At 52.2% G+C, this 16412-nt stretch overlaps 9 protein-coding genes across 9 annotated transcripts; 4 read left to right on the top strand and 5 right to left on the bottom strand.

The window, feature by feature from the left end:
- Positions 1 to 130: 130 nt before the first annotated feature.
- On the top strand, positions 131 to 1864 carry J4E83_001335 (uncharacterized protein; the record flags this gene model as incomplete). Its single annotated transcript, XM_049328291.1, has 5 exons — positions 131 to 316; positions 365 to 548; positions 597 to 950; positions 1006 to 1787; positions 1835 to 1864. 5 exons carry the CDS (start codon positions 131 to 133, stop codon positions 1862 to 1864), a joined length of 1536 nt encoding a protein of 511 aa, XP_049192809.1.
- An 89-nt stretch (positions 1865 to 1953) lies between these two features.
- On the bottom strand, positions 1954 to 2670 carry J4E83_001334 (uncharacterized protein; the record flags this gene model as incomplete). The annotated part of the gene is made up of 1 exon (XM_049328290.1): positions 1954 to 2670. The coding sequence occupies one exon, from the start codon at positions 2668 to 2670 to the stop codon at positions 1954 to 1956; it is 717 nt and encodes a 238-aa protein (XP_049192808.1).
- Positions 2671 to 3028: 358 nt separating this feature from the next.
- Positions 3029 to 3610, top strand: J4E83_001333 (uncharacterized protein; the record flags this gene model as incomplete). Its single annotated transcript, XM_049328289.1, has 2 exons — positions 3029 to 3322; positions 3380 to 3610. 2 exons carry the CDS (start codon positions 3029 to 3031, stop codon positions 3608 to 3610), a joined length of 525 nt encoding a protein of 174 aa, XP_049192807.1.
- Positions 3611 to 3708: 98 nt separating this feature from the next.
- J4E83_001332 (uncharacterized protein) lies at positions 3709 to 5262 on the bottom strand (the record flags this gene model as incomplete). The annotated part of the gene is made up of 2 exons (XM_049328288.1): positions 3709 to 4672; positions 4877 to 5262. 2 exons carry the CDS (start codon positions 5260 to 5262, stop codon positions 3709 to 3711), a joined length of 1350 nt encoding a protein of 449 aa, XP_049192806.1.
- An 811-nt stretch (positions 5263 to 6073) lies between these two features.
- On the bottom strand, positions 6074 to 7795 carry J4E83_001331 (uncharacterized protein; the record flags this gene model as incomplete). Its single annotated transcript, XM_049328287.1, has 1 exon — positions 6074 to 7795. The coding sequence occupies one exon, from the start codon at positions 7793 to 7795 to the stop codon at positions 6074 to 6076; it is 1722 nt and encodes a 573-aa protein (XP_049192805.1).
- A 664-nt stretch (positions 7796 to 8459) lies between these two features.
- On the bottom strand, positions 8460 to 9761 carry J4E83_001330 (uncharacterized protein; the record flags this gene model as incomplete). The annotated part of the gene is made up of 1 exon (XM_049328286.1): positions 8460 to 9761. One exon carries the CDS (start codon positions 9759 to 9761, stop codon positions 8460 to 8462), a length of 1302 nt encoding a protein of 433 aa, XP_049192804.1.
- A 1105-nt stretch (positions 9762 to 10866) lies between these two features.
- Positions 10867 to 12587, top strand: J4E83_001329 (uncharacterized protein; the record flags this gene model as incomplete). The annotated part of the gene is made up of 3 exons (XM_049328285.1): positions 10867 to 11086; positions 11145 to 11590; positions 11652 to 12587. 3 exons carry the CDS (start codon positions 10867 to 10869, stop codon positions 12585 to 12587), a joined length of 1602 nt encoding a protein of 533 aa, XP_049192803.1.
- Positions 12588 to 13094: 507 nt separating this feature from the next.
- On the top strand, positions 13095 to 14758 carry J4E83_001328 (uncharacterized protein; the record flags this gene model as incomplete). The annotated part of the gene is made up of 2 exons (XM_049328284.1): positions 13095 to 14101; positions 14158 to 14758. 2 exons carry the CDS (start codon positions 13095 to 13097, stop codon positions 14756 to 14758), a joined length of 1608 nt encoding a protein of 535 aa, XP_049192802.1.
- A 213-nt stretch (positions 14759 to 14971) lies between these two features.
- On the bottom strand, positions 14972 to 15804 carry J4E83_001327 (uncharacterized protein; the record flags this gene model as incomplete). The annotated part of the gene is made up of 2 exons (XM_049328283.1): positions 14972 to 15517; positions 15601 to 15804. 2 exons carry the CDS (start codon positions 15802 to 15804, stop codon positions 14972 to 14974), a joined length of 750 nt encoding a protein of 249 aa, XP_049192801.1.
- Positions 15805 to 16412: the final 608 nt, after the last annotated feature.

Genomic DNA, 16412 nt, shown 5'->3' with positions numbered 1-16412 from the left:
AACAGTGCTGGTTGTCGAGTACGGCGAAGTCGCATATGCGCCAGGGGCATTTGATCCGCCAAGTCTCGTTTGGGGCGGGCCAACTAACAAATCGGGATACTTCACATTCAACTCAGTACCTAATCCGGAAATGAATGGCAGACAGGCTTTGCTGCTCGTTGGCCAGACTGTCGGTGGCAGTAGCGCCATCAACGGCCAGTACTTTGATCGCGGATCTAGACATGACTACGACGCTTGGACCCAGATTGGAGGTCCTGAGTTTGCAAACAGTACGACCAAGTGGGATTGGGAGAGCCTGTTTCCCTACTTCAAGAAAGTGAGTATGGTTGCCGCTCGTGTCTGACGTTAAGCTGACTCCATATAGAGCGTGACCTTCACTCCACCTGAGCCAAGCGTGGTGGAACAGTATGGGTTCACTTGGGACATGTCCGCGTATGGCAGCACGACTCCCATCCATTCGAGTTTCCCACCTTTTCTATGGGGCGACATTCACCTCGCGAGGGATGCTTGGAGAGACATGGGTATCCGGGCCCTGGACGAGTGCGCAGGTGGGTTCAAAGAAGGCCTGTGTTGGACACCCATATCTCAGCATCCAGTCACGGCCAGGCGCTCGCACGCTGGTCTGGGCCACTACTCCGACGTTTCTGGTAGACCAAACTACGACTTGCTGGTCAAGCATCAGGTTATAAGGGTTGTCTACACTGACGGCGTCTCACACGGGCCACCAAGGGTAGAGATACGATCTCTTTCTAACGATGAAGTGTTCAATGTAACCGCCAAAGCCGAAATTATCATTTCTGCCGGCGCAATGCACACGCCTACCATCCTACAAAGGAGTGGCATTGGACCTGCAGCTCTCCTCAATGACTTGAACATCACCGCAGTACTGGATCTTCCTGGTGTAGGCTCAAACTTGCAAGATCACTCTTCTCCCGGCATATCCTGGAACTGTAAGTAATTTGGTCGCTCGTAAGGATGACACCCTGATCACTGACTGTGGGATAGATACGAAGCCTGGCAACTTCTCCAACATGCCTTCAGACATGCTTGATCCTGCTTATGCCGCCAGAGCAGTAGCAGAATTCAATATGACGCCAGCACGAGGCACTTACACGTTGGCCATGAGTAATACTGCCCTGTACATCTCACTTCCTAACGTGACCGAGGAGTACATGGAAATTATTGAGGAAATGCGCAAGACGGCTGATAGCGACTCAGCGGCTGCTCATTTGCCAGAGAACTCCGACCCAAGCCTTGTTGCTGGCTACAAACGTCAGCTTCACGTCCTTGCCGACTTTCTCGCAAACCCAGAAGCCCCCAGTGTAGAAGTGCCCTTTGCGACTGGGACGACGATGCGCCCCATCATTCTCCATCCATTGAGTCGCGGTACTGTCCACCTCAATTCAACCGACCTGTTAGCTCAGCCTATACTTGATTACCGCGCTGGCTCCAGTCCCATCGACTTCTCCATCCACATTGCGCATCTCAAATGGCTTCGTAAGGTACTGGATACTCCGACTATGCGCAGGTACGGTGCGGTTGAAGCCACTCCTGGTCCAGCTGTTCAGTCAGATGAAGACCTCAAATCTTACATAAAGAGTTCCATGGTACTCTCGCATCTGCACCCATGCTGCACAGCTGCGATGATGCCGAGGAATCTGGGAGGCGTGGTAGGACCAGATCTAAGGGTGCATGGTGCGGCCGGATTGCGCGTTGTTGATATCAGTATTCTGCCTTTCCTACCAAGTGCACATACGAGCTCAACAGCGTATGCGATTGCAGAGAAGGTCAGTGGGATTGTGAATGTTGCAGGATATACGCTAACGTTGGACAGGCTGCGGACATCATCATAAACAGTCTATAAACCATCCTTGTCAATACCAGTTAGAGACTACAACGTGTTATAGGTAGCAAATACATAGTACAATGCAACTGTTGCATGATGGAGAGTATTCACGATGTCAAGAGACGTCGTTCGACTTGTACATCTGCGGACAGCTTCTGCAGTTCTTGACTTAACTCGTCCGCCGCAGCATTCAATTTCGCATCATCGATGGCTTCCAACGCATCCAGAATGAAGAGTACATTCGATGTGCCGTCGCTCAATGCAGTCCTCGAGCATTGCCTCCAATTCCAACGTCTGCACGTCACACCACCATCGTCGCACCAGACTGCCTCTCCGGGACTTGGGTGCTCAATGACGACTTCGCCGCCAGATTTTGTGTCAAACTTCTCATCGCCTTTTGCGCGTATCAGGAAAGGGCTTCCTTGGTATTTGTCAAGATCCTCGCCTCCAAGAGGGATCTGATGTTTGATGGAAATTCCATTGTAAACATCCGTCAAGCGATTCACACGCGGTAGGCCTGCGTCAACACGACGTAACAGGGCTTCGAGACTGTTCATGGTCTTCTTGGGCTTTGCGCCGAAGGCTTTGTAGGCTTCCTTCCATTGTGCGACATGCGCAGTGTCGTTCACCGGCGTTTTTGCCAGTGCTTCTTTGGCTGATGCTTCTGCCGAAGAGAGGAAAGCTTCACTTGCTGAGTCGGAAGGGCCTGGTGGTATGTTCGTGACCACCATGAGTAGGGCGCGATAATCAGGCCGGAGTTGGAAGATTTCTGGGGCGATGCGCGCGTTGGCAAGATAACTTGAAGGGTTTTGGGTGTTCGCCATTTTGGATGTAGTCGTGAATGAGAGATGTGCCAAAGACCGTGAGAGAGGTTTGAAAACAGATGCGATGATGGGCAAAGCGCGTACAAATGTGTACATGTAGACTCTATGAAGCTATCCCGGTATTTAAGTATTGTCTACGCTGTTTTGCTAAGCGCTCTAATTTTCCATGTTTGGAACCAGACTTCCACATTTGACCACAGGGCGTGGAAGTGGAATTCTCTGTTGACAACTTGACATGGACCAGTCTAGCCGCTTTCCGCTGCAGCTAGCGTGGTGCTAGTGAAGACCTGGCACCCACCATCGTACATCGTCGCGTGCAATCAACGCGTCGCCCACATCGGCGTCATCGCCACCCAGTATGTCGTTCCTGGTCAATCCATTTTCTCGGTCATCTCAGGCTGGTAACGCGTGGTTTTGCGCTGGCGCAGTGACGTCGTACCCAAATGTCGACGATACCGCGCGCGTCGGCGAACAGCGCCCATGCGGCGAAAAGTATGTGGCTGGATGCCGGGTGTTTCACGTGCCTCGCGACGACAGCTCTAAAGCCACGGAGGTAGCGATTGACGACTGGAAGGACCCCGAAGTTGGTGGCGATGCAAAGGACCAAGTGATGGTATTCCAGTACAAAGGAAAATTTGTAGCAGTCAACCACGTACGTCACGACATTGGCACTATGTGCACTGGCCTATGTTGACCAAGACCCGCACAGGAATGCCCGCACTCTTCGTATCCACTCTCTAATGGTACACCCTTCGATATCGAAGACTTTGGCGTCGTGCTCAGTTCAGGCATTCAGTGTCCAAAGCACGACTGGTCGTTCGATCTTCATACTGGTCGATCGGACCGCGGTAGCTATAGGCTTCAAGTTTGGGAAATCCAGCAAAGGCTAGGGAATGAAGATCAAGAGGTATGGGTCAGAAGAAAGCAGAGAATCGGATAACATAACACGATGTGGACCTACACCCAATGTCGCGAACGAACGCTTGACCTTATCAACGGAACAGTTTCGTATTAGCACACTATCGCATGCGCTATTCTCTACAACTTGATCCCCGTTACTTCGAAAGTCTGCACCATGTTCTTCTCGAACTTCGACCAGAACTTTGTGCCACTGATCGTGGTATCGAGATGCTGCACGTAACGATCGCCGCTCCCGATCTGGGTGCTCCACCTCGAGACAGTTGCGCCGGATGAAGGACGCCCCGAAAACCCCGACAGCTCAAAGTTTATATACTGTGCAGCGTCCCAGTTCACGGCAACGATGACCAACATCGACTTGCTAGCATCGTAGGCAGCGACGACGTTGTCTCGACCACCATCGAGGATTTTCATACCCGGGCGCATGTGCCGGGCGAACTGCGCAAGCACGTAGTACTTTTGTGTCGATGTACCCAGCGTTTTCGCATCATTATCCGCATCGATGAGACCCCAGCCTCCCTGATCGAGGACTTGCCAGTACTCCCACGCCGTAGGCTTCAGCTGGCGAAGATCCTGGAAGAGGTACTTGGCGAAGTTCTCGCCAGAAGCCACGCCATCACCGTATTCGCTGTTCCAGAGAGCTTTTCCGGCCTGTGTAGCCAGTGTGCGAACACCAGCGCGGTCGCCGCTGCCGTATTGGTATCCATGGACGTTTATCCGGTTGATCTTGGCGAGTGCGCTACTGCCGATTGTCTTCAACGTGGTGGCAGCTTGATCGTAGTACGACTCATCTGAGGCGGCGATCTTTGTTGAGAGCCCGCGATTTGAGAGTTGTGTGTCGAGATAACCGACGATCTTGGCTTGGGTGGACACGTCCACGTGGCATCCTTCTTGGGTGCCGTCGGCCTTCCACCAGTTGGCACTCGGCTCGTTGAAAGGGTCGACAGTTTCGAATTCGACTCCCCAGTTATCCTTGAAATGCTTTGCGACCGTCGCCATATATACTGCATGCTGCTCCAAGTTCCACGATTGGATGTTCTCGCTTCCGTCCGCAGCTCCCGATGGATTGTGGTTCTTCGTCATCCTGAACAAGTCAATACCTCACACACATTTTTTCCATGAGTTGTACCTACCACCACATCGGTGCGTTTGAGAATAACTCTGTTCTATCCGCTCCACGTGCGATCGCTTTTTGAAGTGCTGCTCGCTGGTTGACATCGACTGTCCTAAGATACAGACGGTGGTTAGTAAATAGCCTCGTGGCACACCGGGGACTTAGGTATCATACCAATTCCAGCTAGAAGAAGCAGGGTCGCTGCTCTTCCAGTCCAACCAGTAGCCTTCCATCTGCCTCGACCTTTTTACATTTGGAGACACAACCATCTTCTCCCCATCGATGGTGTTCCAACTACAGGCGCCGGCATTGTAGCGTACGATGTTGAAGCCAAGACCCGGAAGAGTCTCGCCGTTGAACTTGGTCTGCTTCAGCGTAAAGAAGATATCCGCGAGATCGTCTCTGTTGCCAAATTGCTGGGCCCACCATGCCAACGACGTTCCCCAGCCTTCCCAAGTACCCCACTTCGACTTTGGGTCAATAGTAGTCGTCACATCGGCATCAACCGAGTAACTGCTGGCTAGAACGACGGCCGCTCTGATGAATGTCGATGTACGCATTGTAATGTGGTATTGGGCGGAGCGGTTGATGTTCACTACATACTCTCATCGTCGCTCTCTTATTAAATATAGCAGTCAACTCAATCTCGGCGCCTCATTCAGGTAACGCGCCCGCACACACCATCTTCTCACTAACTTCCACTTGGCTCTTGGATAATGCTGGAAGCGGGGTAGTCTATACACGATGTAGTGGTACTACCTCGGCGCCCGACCGTTTCCTTACGGCGAAGCTTGGACGACGAGCCACTCACTACACCCACATTAAGACTAAAGCCCATCCGCGAATGAGGATGTTCAAAGAATCAAGGTTGCGCCGGCGCTTGGTAGAGTTCCAACGAACCGGATTACAGCCGGAGTTACTCCGTCGACGAACTTTACCGTTGCAGTGGCAGCGGAGGATTTCGGCGTAGAGTTCTTCCGCATTAGCATATGTTATGCCTCACGATGACGGCAGTGGGACATATGCCGAAGCCATGCGACAGTAATAGGATGCATGTAACGATATTGGGTGTTGCATCCGCCATTAAGGTTCGGGTGTGGAGGCGGACGCTAAGGGGCTGGTCCCCACCATGTCACCCTTGCCACCGGATCACGAGTTGCGGAGTGGAGAATCTATCGGGTTGCGGATTAAGTGGCACCCGCAGTAAGTCAGATGATACAGTATTCTCACGGTCATAGTGTTTAAAACGGCAGGTCTGATATGCCTTGGTATAGTAGAGACGTCATGTAGAAGGGCTAAGTGATTATTGGGGATGTAAGTCCGCCTTGGATATTAATATTGCACACATACTACTGTATTATGCTAACATGCTTAGAAGAGCTTTGCGGAGCCCAGCATTGCGCTGCTACCCTCGGTCGTGTTACCGGAAACTGTGCCGTTGGCATCGGCCTGGTTTAACCAAGCAGCCTTCAAAGACCAAACGCCAACACTGGCGGTTACTGTTTCGTTCAAGCCCGCCACCCTCAGCATCATCGTGTCGAGCGGTTGCGTAGGGAAGAAGACTGCGGTCGCACCAAGCTCGCCTTCGTTCAGGAAGACCTCAATAATGCTCCTGTCGATGATACCAGAAATCTTCCATGAGCCCTGTCTATCGTCGTAAAGACCGGTGGCAGTGAATTTGTCGTTGAAGTAAGGGCTCTGGAAAGCCTCAGTCTTTCCGCGGTCCAGCCAAACATCGCCAGATGAGAGGAAGGTTCCACCTGAGATCGACTCGCCGGAAACCGAAGACTGGAAGGTAAAGCTAATAGATCCCGCTAGCGAAGGGCCGCCAGTGAGTCCCGTGACATTGACTTCAAAGTAAAGTGCGCCCGACTCGACGGTGGAGTAGTCTACGAAGGCAGTGCCGTTACTGGTTATTTCAGTGGAAGCGAGCTCCTCTTCCACGATCGACATGATGTTGGAGGGGTATGAGATCAAAGACAGACCCTGGCGGGGCAGATCTTTCAGGTAATGGCCTCGGGGTACGGTCATGACGCTGCGGAAGCCATCGCCTACTTCCTCGCCGGCAGTGGGAACCACGTTGGTGTACTGCCAGTTGCTCGCCCAGTTAAGTGTGATCTGGTCTTCGTCGGCGGGAATACCGTAGAAGAATTGACCGGCGTAGTTGTCCTTGGCGAAGTCCGTGAGGCGTGTTCGGGCGTCATCAGCCTCGAAGTGCGTGCCGTTGAAGTTACCGACGAAGTACTCCGTGATAGATCCGCCGAGAGGAGCTCCTGGGTTGATGGAAATCAACATGACATACTTGGACTCGTCGCTAGTGGAGTTCTGCACACGCATCTCAACCATGTTCGGGCACTCGTACTGCAGACCGGTGATGCCGTAGCTGGAGAAGTTGCTGGTCGGAGTCCAGTCGATCAAGTTAGGGCTTGTGAAGATGCCGATCTTGAAGTCGATGGGGTAAGCCACGACCATAACCCAGCTCTCAGTAGGCTCGTACCAGATGACTTTCGGGTCACGGAATTGAGTGGGGTTGGTTCCACCGGGAACGATAACAGGGTTATTCTCGTACTTGGTGAAGGAGTATCCGTTGTCGTGGGAGTAGGCAATGTGCTGGGTCTGGTTCTCGGGAACATTGATGGTGTAGATCGCGACTACGCCGTTGGTCTGATTCGGGAAGAAGCCGCTGGTGTTGTTGTGATCGATGACGGCAGATCCTGAGAAAACACCCTCGGTTGGACCACCGGGGAAGATGGCGATGGGCTGATTTGTCCATGTGTACAGGTCTTTGCTGGTCGCGTGGCCCCAGTGTTGGTTTCCTGCAATGTTCTCGGTCGGGTTGTACTGATAATACAAATGATACACCCCGTCTGTAAATAACATGCCGTTTGGATCGTTCATGAATCCAGCGGGCGGGCTGAAATGCACTTGAGGTCGAAGCGGCTCATCGTAGTCGCCTGAAATTGGGACCCCAGTTGGTACATTGGGTTGCGAGTACGTCGATGTGCTTGAGGCTGAAGGGGCTGACGAGTTCTGGGCATGTCCAAACGTGAGCAGGCCACCGATGGCTGCGAGTACAGAGAGATGGGAAGGCATGGTGAGATGGTTTCCGGTCCGATGCCGATCAATCAGAGATATACCGCCAGCTTTATGCTTCTCGAAGGACGGGATGCATCCGGGACTAGAGGGCAAATTTTCGCATCGCCTGTGATGACAAAACCAGATGTGGACGTGCCCCGCATGTCTACCTCCATCTTACTCCGCTTATCACCCCATGGGTACCAGCATTTTCGTATCCGTGTACTGTAACCGGTGGGTGCATGATGAGGTTGAGCCGGCATCGAGGGAATTGGGCATATCGGAGCTTCCAAGTACGTACCTTCTCCGCAAAACCACTCAAAGGCTACGCCGCACCTAACTACATTCTGCCCTGGGGTAAACGTGCGTTCTCGCTTGCCCAGGTTTACTTTTAAGCGTTGGGTTAGGATTGATGGGACCGATGTGCAATTGCGTCAACGGACGTGCTAGCGCGGTGCGAAATCTTCCCGAGAAACATTCCATGCTCCGATCTTGTTCTGTCAGCAGCAGTAAATGAGGAGCGTCAGTGCGCCAAGACAGAATGTGCGGGAACAAAGCCACTAGAACCTCAACTTCTTGTTCTAATGCTGGTGTTGTTGGAACTAATGTATTGGTATATGCCGTGGCGACTCGCTCGAACGAAGACCAAGCCCCAGTCTGAGTCAAAAGCGCACTCTGTTCTTCAAAGCGCGAGCCCAAAATCCCAGACTTGTACTTTTCGTGTGCCGAAAGGCCCACCTTGCCTGATGAAAAGACTCAAGACGTTGAATTTATCCAGCCTCTCTTCGTCCACCAACGGCTCACCAGCAGCGTTGGGTACCTCGGCCAACTTCTTCCAGTCATTGTACGCTCCGGCGGCTGTCGCGGCCCAAATTTGCACGGTCATCTTCGGTTGATCTGGTAGGATCGCGAAGACGTTGTCGCCTACGGCGGAGATTTTACCTCGATAGGCAAGATATGGGGGCGTTGACAGACCGGGCGTCTTGATGGCGGTCTTGGAAAACTTGCCTTCTGGAGTCCGGAGATAGTGGTAGAATTGCGCTGTGCCTGTCGAGTTGTCGCGCATGAGGGCATGGAATCGGCCTTTCTGGTCAGCGCACTGGGCTTCTTGATTGATGATCTGGCTGTTTTGTGGGATCGAATACACCTTGATCCCTGGTGTAGATGGCGTTATCGGCTTTGCTACAGTTTGACCATTGGTCTGCTTCCAACTCTTGCCATCATCCTCCGACAAGGCGAAGTAGAAGTCGTGGTTAGTCGAGGGAGTAGGTGTCTCCCTCACCGTCCACGAGACGAAGAGCTTTCCACCCTGGTTGCTGATGCCGTTGATGTATGCATTGTTGTCTTGACCTTGGAGGTATTTGCCGACCGCGCTCCACTGCCCGGATGTTGCAGAGTATCGATGTATGTACGAGTCACCGGCGCCAGACTGACCAATACGGAATTCCATCAGAAGATCGCCGTTGTCGAGGCGTTCAAACCGAGGGTATGTGAGCGGCGTCCATGGTCCGGTTGAGCCAGGCAGACTGTGTAGGACCGCTCCAAAGGCGCTGGCTGTCCACTGTTCGGGAATTGTTTTAGCGATCCCTGTGTTGCTCGCACGATAGTTGAGTGGCACGTCGTGATGATCGAAGCTCAGATGAATCTTGCCGTCGCCGCTAATGCCCATGCTGATAGTGTTGTGTTCGTCGAGCGTGGTTTGCACATAGTCTGTGAACGCAAAGTACTGCCAATCACTCAAAGCAGGGTTGATTTTGCGCCGACCGAGGTTGACATGATGTTTGCCATATCCAGAAGCTGTCTTGTAGAATGCGACGTATTGGTAGTCGCCAAAGGTGGTCAAGGCGTGTTGTTGGAAAGCAAGGCCATTGAGACGGACTGAACCCTCCACATCATTCGTGATGTTCCAGTTCTTGGTTGAAGTGATGGAGATCGCAGAAGAAAGCGTGACGCAGCACGCGAGTAACGAAGAGAAAAGTCTCATGATTCTTGGCTGAGCTCTAAAAGAAAGGCTATGCTCCAATTAAATACATGCCGGCTACTACATAATGAGAGCCGGCAATCAAAGACGCGGATGAAATTCTCTTAGTGTCCATTTCTGAACCGTGTGACCACTTCGTGTTCCCTGAATTCTGGCTGGTTGATGATATCCAGACTTGGTCGCCTGTGGAAGGTAATTCTTGCGGGTTGCATGGACCTGCATCGGCATTTCGGGCTATCGTCCCATGATGCGGGGAAGCTGGGGAGATGGCATGGTGTCACTCGGTGCCGGAACATGATTGAAGCGAAACACTCATCAGAGATATAGCACCGCAAACAGGGAAAAGAATAAACAGATGCCTTGCAGTCTACAATACCTAGGTAGTCTCGCAGTGAGAATTGAGATTACTCCAGCACAAAGTAGACTTCCGGACCAGGAGGCAGGTATTCATCTTTTCCCCAAACGTAGTGACAGTCTTTTTCAATACGATTGATGGGAAGCCTGAATCCAATTAGAGCTTCTGAGCCTTTTGTCGCGGCAGGGATGTTGGCTAAGCAGTCACCTGGTAGTTGTCTGCGCTGCACCGAGGATTGCAGTAACAGTTGGGTGTAACCAGAGTTCCAGAATGTATGCGAGATTCGAGCGAGGTAAAAGATTGTCTTCTTCCCACGCCTGCAGGTGCCACTGACGTGCGGCATGTTCCGCGACGCGTCCGATGGGATGCAAGCACGCAAGCTCGTGTCGGAACCATTCCGAGCAGTCGGCGCCCGTCGCGTGTCACACCTCTCCAGCCACCTTCCAAGCCCTTATCACCAACGCGAAGCCCATGAGAAGCACCATCGTGCACCATCAAGAGCCGCAGAAATGCCGTTCTTATGCGATAACGGCGCACTACACGCCTATCTCCGAGGAAAACGACACCAGAAACGGCAGGAGCAACTGCAGCCAAGGTCGATTCTCCTTGGCAAAGTACTCCAACCAGCGAAAAAGCGTCTTGACTGACGTAGCGCTATCACCCAAAGATGGGGGAGAGCCATACAAAAAGAGTGGTCATGCACAAATTGGTGCTCTGCGCGCATTTGACAGCCTCAGCTGAGACCGGACGAAGATGCGTACAGCTTCAATTGCGCTCTTCGCAGCGTCTGCGCTTGCGCAGACTCAATACGGCGAGAACCATGTCAATGTAAACCTTGACTCGCAGCTTGTGGAGCAGACAGCTTTCCCAGCGCCAGATGTGACCCTTCTGAGTCCCGCGTTCCTGCCAAACGCCTCGTTTGATCCAGGTTGGTCAGAGGGAACTGAAGGCGCGACATCGCGATACAAATTAGGTACGTGAACGATGGAGAATGAACTCAATCATAGCTCTGGAAGCCTAACACTGGACAGAGGAGTTCATCAGCAAGCTTGCAGCGAAGAATCCCTCATGGATGACCTACGACGAGGCCGACTTCCTGAGCGAAGAAGGCAAGACATTCCCGTACGCCTACCTTTCTACCTCCGCATCGAACGCGTCTTCTGGATACGCCACCTCGGGGAAACTGCGAGTATGGATTCAAGGATCAGTTCACGGGAACGAACCCGCTGGCGACGAAGCCACTCTGGCTCTTCTCGGGGCGATGGATGCCGACCCGACGTGGGCCGCCAGCTTCCTTGAGAAGATGGACATTATTGTACTACCGCGTTACAATCCAGACGGAAATGCCTACTTCCAGCGCACCTTGGCTACAAACTTCGACCCAAACCGCGACCACACCAAGCTTGCTCGACAGCAGACCCGCGACATCAAGCAATGGTTCAGCAGCTTTTCACCACACATCGCTATTGACATGCATGTAAGCAAGACATCTTGTACGACCTTCACGTGAGGTGTTTGCTGACTTTGGGAACGAAAAGGAGTATGGCGCCGGAACAAGATACTCTGGCAATTACAGTAATGCAGCCGATGGCATGTATAGCGCAGCCAAGAACCTCAACATCCATCCCTCCATTCGCACGCTCTCCGAAACAGTCTTTGCGCCCGCAATCAACGCGTCTCTCCTCTCCCGAGGTCTGCGCGGAGAGCCATACATGACGGCAGCGCGGACGAATCCGGTTCCACGGCTCGACGAAGCTGGTACTGATGCCAAGATTGGACGCAACGCCATGGGACTGACGCAGTGCGTAACCTTTCTCTTCGAGACTCGTGGAATTGGAATTGCAAGCCAGGAATTTAAACGCCGCACCCTTGCTGGTTTACAGATGATCCTTGGTGTGCTTGAGACTGCCCGGGACGAAGCTGCGGACGTAAAGAAGACAATCGAGGGAGCTATTGCAGAGGTCGTCGAGAGCGAAGAGGAGATCGTCATCACAGACTTCACAACTTACTCGAACCGCACATATACTATGGTTGACCGTCGGACGGGCGAGGTTGTTCAACTTCCTGTTGAATTCGCCAGCACGACACCCGCAACTGCCAACATGACCCGCGCGCGGCCCGAAGGGTACATAATTCCTCGCGCGTGGGCTGACCTTGCCGAACGTCTTATGGTGTCAGGACTGGAGGTCGAAACCATGCCCGAGGTTTTCCATGGAGAGGTCGAAGCATACAACATTACGTCCTCTAGCCTCGGCTCGTCTTACTACGAAGGCGCCATCTTGAATACCGTCACGACGGAGACACTTGTTCAGGATGTTACGCTGCCCGCTGGCAGCTTCTTTGTAAGCAGTGCGCAAAAGAATGCAGGGCTAGCATTTGTCGCGCTAGAGCCTGAAAACATCGATTCGTATGTCTCGTTTGGCATTGTCCCTATGGAGGTCGGCGACGTCTATCCGGTCTTCCGTCAGATGTAAAAGAAAAGTAATCTTGTTCTTATCCAATATCATTAGTAGCCAGACCGACGGTCACAAAGATTTAGTGAGATACGAATCATCCATGCACCTCATTTAAGATAAAAAGTCTGAACACCCTCTAATCTGCGTTGATGTCAGGTGGCCTACATTACATGTTTGTATCTTGATGTAGGCTGCAGGCCTGCTCAGACTTTTACTTGCAGAAGGTGCATGGATCACGGAAAGCGAAATGTCGCTCTGACGTTTAGTCCCAGGGTTCAAGGTGGCCCGTGCTTTGATCACATATGAAACCCCCATCTGATTCCACCCACTCTCTACCTCACCTTCCAGTTCCTCTGAATCAGTCATGGCGTTATCCATATCGAACTATCAGCGCAGTGACTACCCAGAAGCAGAACGCGTCTTTTATCCCACTGAGGCGGTGTGGGACGCAAAGAGACTCACAGATGGCGTCCGATACTTACACTTCGGTTCACAATTTCGCGTTGAACGGTAAGGACACGAGATATGTGGCGAGTAACTGCAGTCACTGATCATGGTCATAGGAAGCATATCCAAGCTATAAGGCAAAACACTAGGTCGCTCGAGGTGCTGCAGATGGATTGCACTGGCCCAGCCTTAGCCAACGCCGATGTCAAGTTTATCGCATCACGCAACACGCAACTCAGAGAAGTCCTTCTGCACAAGGCGTTGAACATCAGCGACAAAGGCATTGTTGGAGTTCTTCAGAATTGTCCTTCGATAACCATAATAAGGGTCTCCGGAACCGAACATGAACCAGGACCTGTAGCTGGAAACTTCGCCGGGTTTCTCAACCAGCCAGACATTGTCAATTCGCGCACGAACCTCAGAGCTATCTATCTTGAAGACCAATCGACAGATGAGTTGGTGATCAAAGGTGTCTCCAAGAAATGGCGCAATCTCATCATCTCCACCGCGACCACTGTGGGAGGCGGTGTGCAGTCGTGCTATTGGCTTGGAGGTAAGCGTCTGAAAGGGGCAGACGAAAGGGCTATTGAACATATGGTATATCCGCTGCCAAACGTAGATGAAGATACAACATCACTGGGCAGGGGCTCATCGGAGCACGGACAGTCGAACGCCAACGCTTCGCGCCAAGCGCCCTCGAGATCCGTCCAAGTCGATGCTGACATGTCTGATATACTAGAAGGAAACGATTCCGACGGCAGTGAAGCGGGGAGTGACGGCGAGGAAGAAGAAGAGGGCAGCAAAGACGAAGAAGACGAAGAAGAAGACGACGAGGACAACGGCAGCGAGTGGGAATCAGACGACAGTGATGATATTGATGACCCTGAGGAGGAGGCATACTTCCGTGACATATACCTCGGTCGTCGTTCTGAACCAGTGTACGAACCGTACGAATCCGCTGACGTCCCACCTTCGAGGATGCTGTACTACGGTTCGAAGGAAGCCTGGGAGACTCAAGGGCCTGCCGACATCAAACGTACTGGTATCCAAAAGATACAGTTTACCGATGACCTTTGCGTCACTGAGTAAGCTTTGCCATATTTTCCGAACTGACACCCGATGTGCTGACAGTATCCTTTAGCATACATATCAACACTATAGCGGCTGCCTCTCCCGAGTTTCGCAAATCCTTGCGCACCATTGGTTGCGGGAACGGGGCCGTTTCCGACGCAGCTGTGGCCAACCTCACGCGCGCTGTCCCATCTCTCAAGGATATCTACTTCAGCGAAACGCGCAGTCTCACCGACAATGCGATAATCTCCATCGTCAGGAACTGCCCCGGTATTGAGCGCATAGCTATATCCGGTGACGACAGGTCGCCGGGCAACGTCAACTGCCGTGGTCTGGTAGATGTGTTGGCGGATACGACAGTTGCCAAGAAACTGCGCCATTTGGAACTATGGGATCAAAGACTTCACGACAAGAGCGTGAAGAAGATTTCGAAAGCGAGGCCGAAAATGGCGATCGTGGATGGTGAGAGTGTTGGGGATAGTATGGCCGCGCAGATGGTTGCCGCGCAGACTGGTGGCGGCTATATGCATGTCTATCTCGGTGGGCACATAGTCGACACCGGTGGTGGCTTTGGGCCTGAAGACTTTGGACTAGACGGTCTTGAGTTCGAAGAGTTTGGATATGGAGGATATGGAGATTTCGACTCTGATGGCATGGATGATTACATGTAAAGTGGCAGATGATCAGTGGTAGACAGCTAGCTGGAGCAACCCGTTGAATCTTTTGATTTAACGCCTGTTATAAGTCAGTAACCTAAAAGCATACATTGCCTTGGTATTTAGTCAAATTCCGTTTTTTTGCACCGATGTAAACTGCAGACCACCTGTTCAATTTCTTCATTGTAAGGAATAGGACTAAGATCTCGAAGTCGTCACAAAGTGAAATCAAACAAGCCACTCCCTCCACCACGTCACCGCCCTATCCTTGGCCTTGACCATAGCCTCCCTTTCTCCCGGAACTTCCTCGTCGCCCTTGGTAAAACAGCCATGGTGAGCATCTGGGAAATGTACCCACTCAACCGCTTGGTTCTTCTTCTCCAAGACTAGTTTCTTGAACGCGTACAATCTCATTTCCTCGGGGAACATACTATCATGTTCCGGTTGCAAGAACATGATCGGTATATCGACACCATCGAAGTCCGCTTCAGTAAGCAAAGACGGATGAGCGCAAATGACACAATCGACCAACCTCTCTGTCGCGAGACGCAGGATGGCCCAGCCGCCCCAGCAGTAGCCCACTGCACCAATCTTCTTGAAGCCGTTGGCGCGAAGTTCTTTGGCGCATGCGAAGAGTTCTGGTTCGCGGACCTCACGACTATTGCGCTTTTTGAAACCTTCGATATCCAGTTTGTCGAATTTGCCTGCTTTGAGCAGACCTACATCAAGTACTTCTCCGCCAAAGAAGTCAGGAATGTAGACTGTGACGTTTGCCTAAAGTGCGTAGCATTTTCGTCAGCACTATATCACGAGGACAGAAGATGAATATCATATTGCTAAGATGAGCGTGAACGAACCTCTTTGGCAAAATGGTCTGCTAGAAGACGGGTGTTTCCGAATCTCCAGCCTAAGGCATCGTGGGCAATAAGGACGGCTGCGTTGGGGTTGGAGCCGGTAACGTAGGTTGGGTTGTTCGCGATTGTCGCCTCGTGGCCGCTTGGTGTACCGTTCCAGTCGAATGATTTGAGGCAGCACGGTTCGAAACCTCTTGGTGATGTCATGGTGTATGCTAGTTGTGTATTGAACGCTGACGGAGAAGAGGGGAAACGTGGGACGAGACTGAAGTTGCTTGACTTGGCGGGCTAGAGTTGATTCGCCCTTCATGTGTACTTTTATATCCTGTCCATGCCTAAGGCGTCCCGTCAATCTGAGAACACATGGGCACGTCAACGTAGGAAAAGGCTGAACACCCTGGAGCCTCCGTTGACGTAAGGCTACCCACTTTGTGTGTTTCTATCTCAATGTAGTCTGCAGACCTGTTCGGCTTTGCCTTGTACGAGGTGTGGGTATGCATTTCCACCGTCAACATCGCTAAGATGATGGACTTATCGCCAGGATGAGGACGGAGTTATCGCTGGCTGGGCGCGAAGCAACCTCGGTGGTATTCCGGAGCGGAAGGTGATCTCGCTGCGATGCCGATGCTGTGATAACGGACGAACATCAAAGGCGCGCGAGAATCGGGTTGATTAGTGAACGAGGTTGTGGGACCTCGCGGCGTTCGGAGTTAAGCATGCAATTCACCGACGATGCATTGAACGGCAGTGACTATTCTCGTTACTGTACGAGTACAGATGCATGTTATATCAAGAATGGAACGCGGGGGTCGTTT

The sequence above is a fragment of the Alternaria metachromatica genome (genome assembly GCF_023757995.1).
Source record: "Alternaria metachromatica strain BMP 0045 chromosome Unknown scaffold_2, whole genome shotgun sequence".
Taxonomy (NCBI): Eukaryota; Fungi; Ascomycota; class Dothideomycetes; order Pleosporales; family Pleosporaceae; genus Alternaria; species Alternaria metachromatica.
Note: the sequence above shows the minus strand (reverse complement) of the source record. Positions and strands in the feature narration are given on the sequence as shown.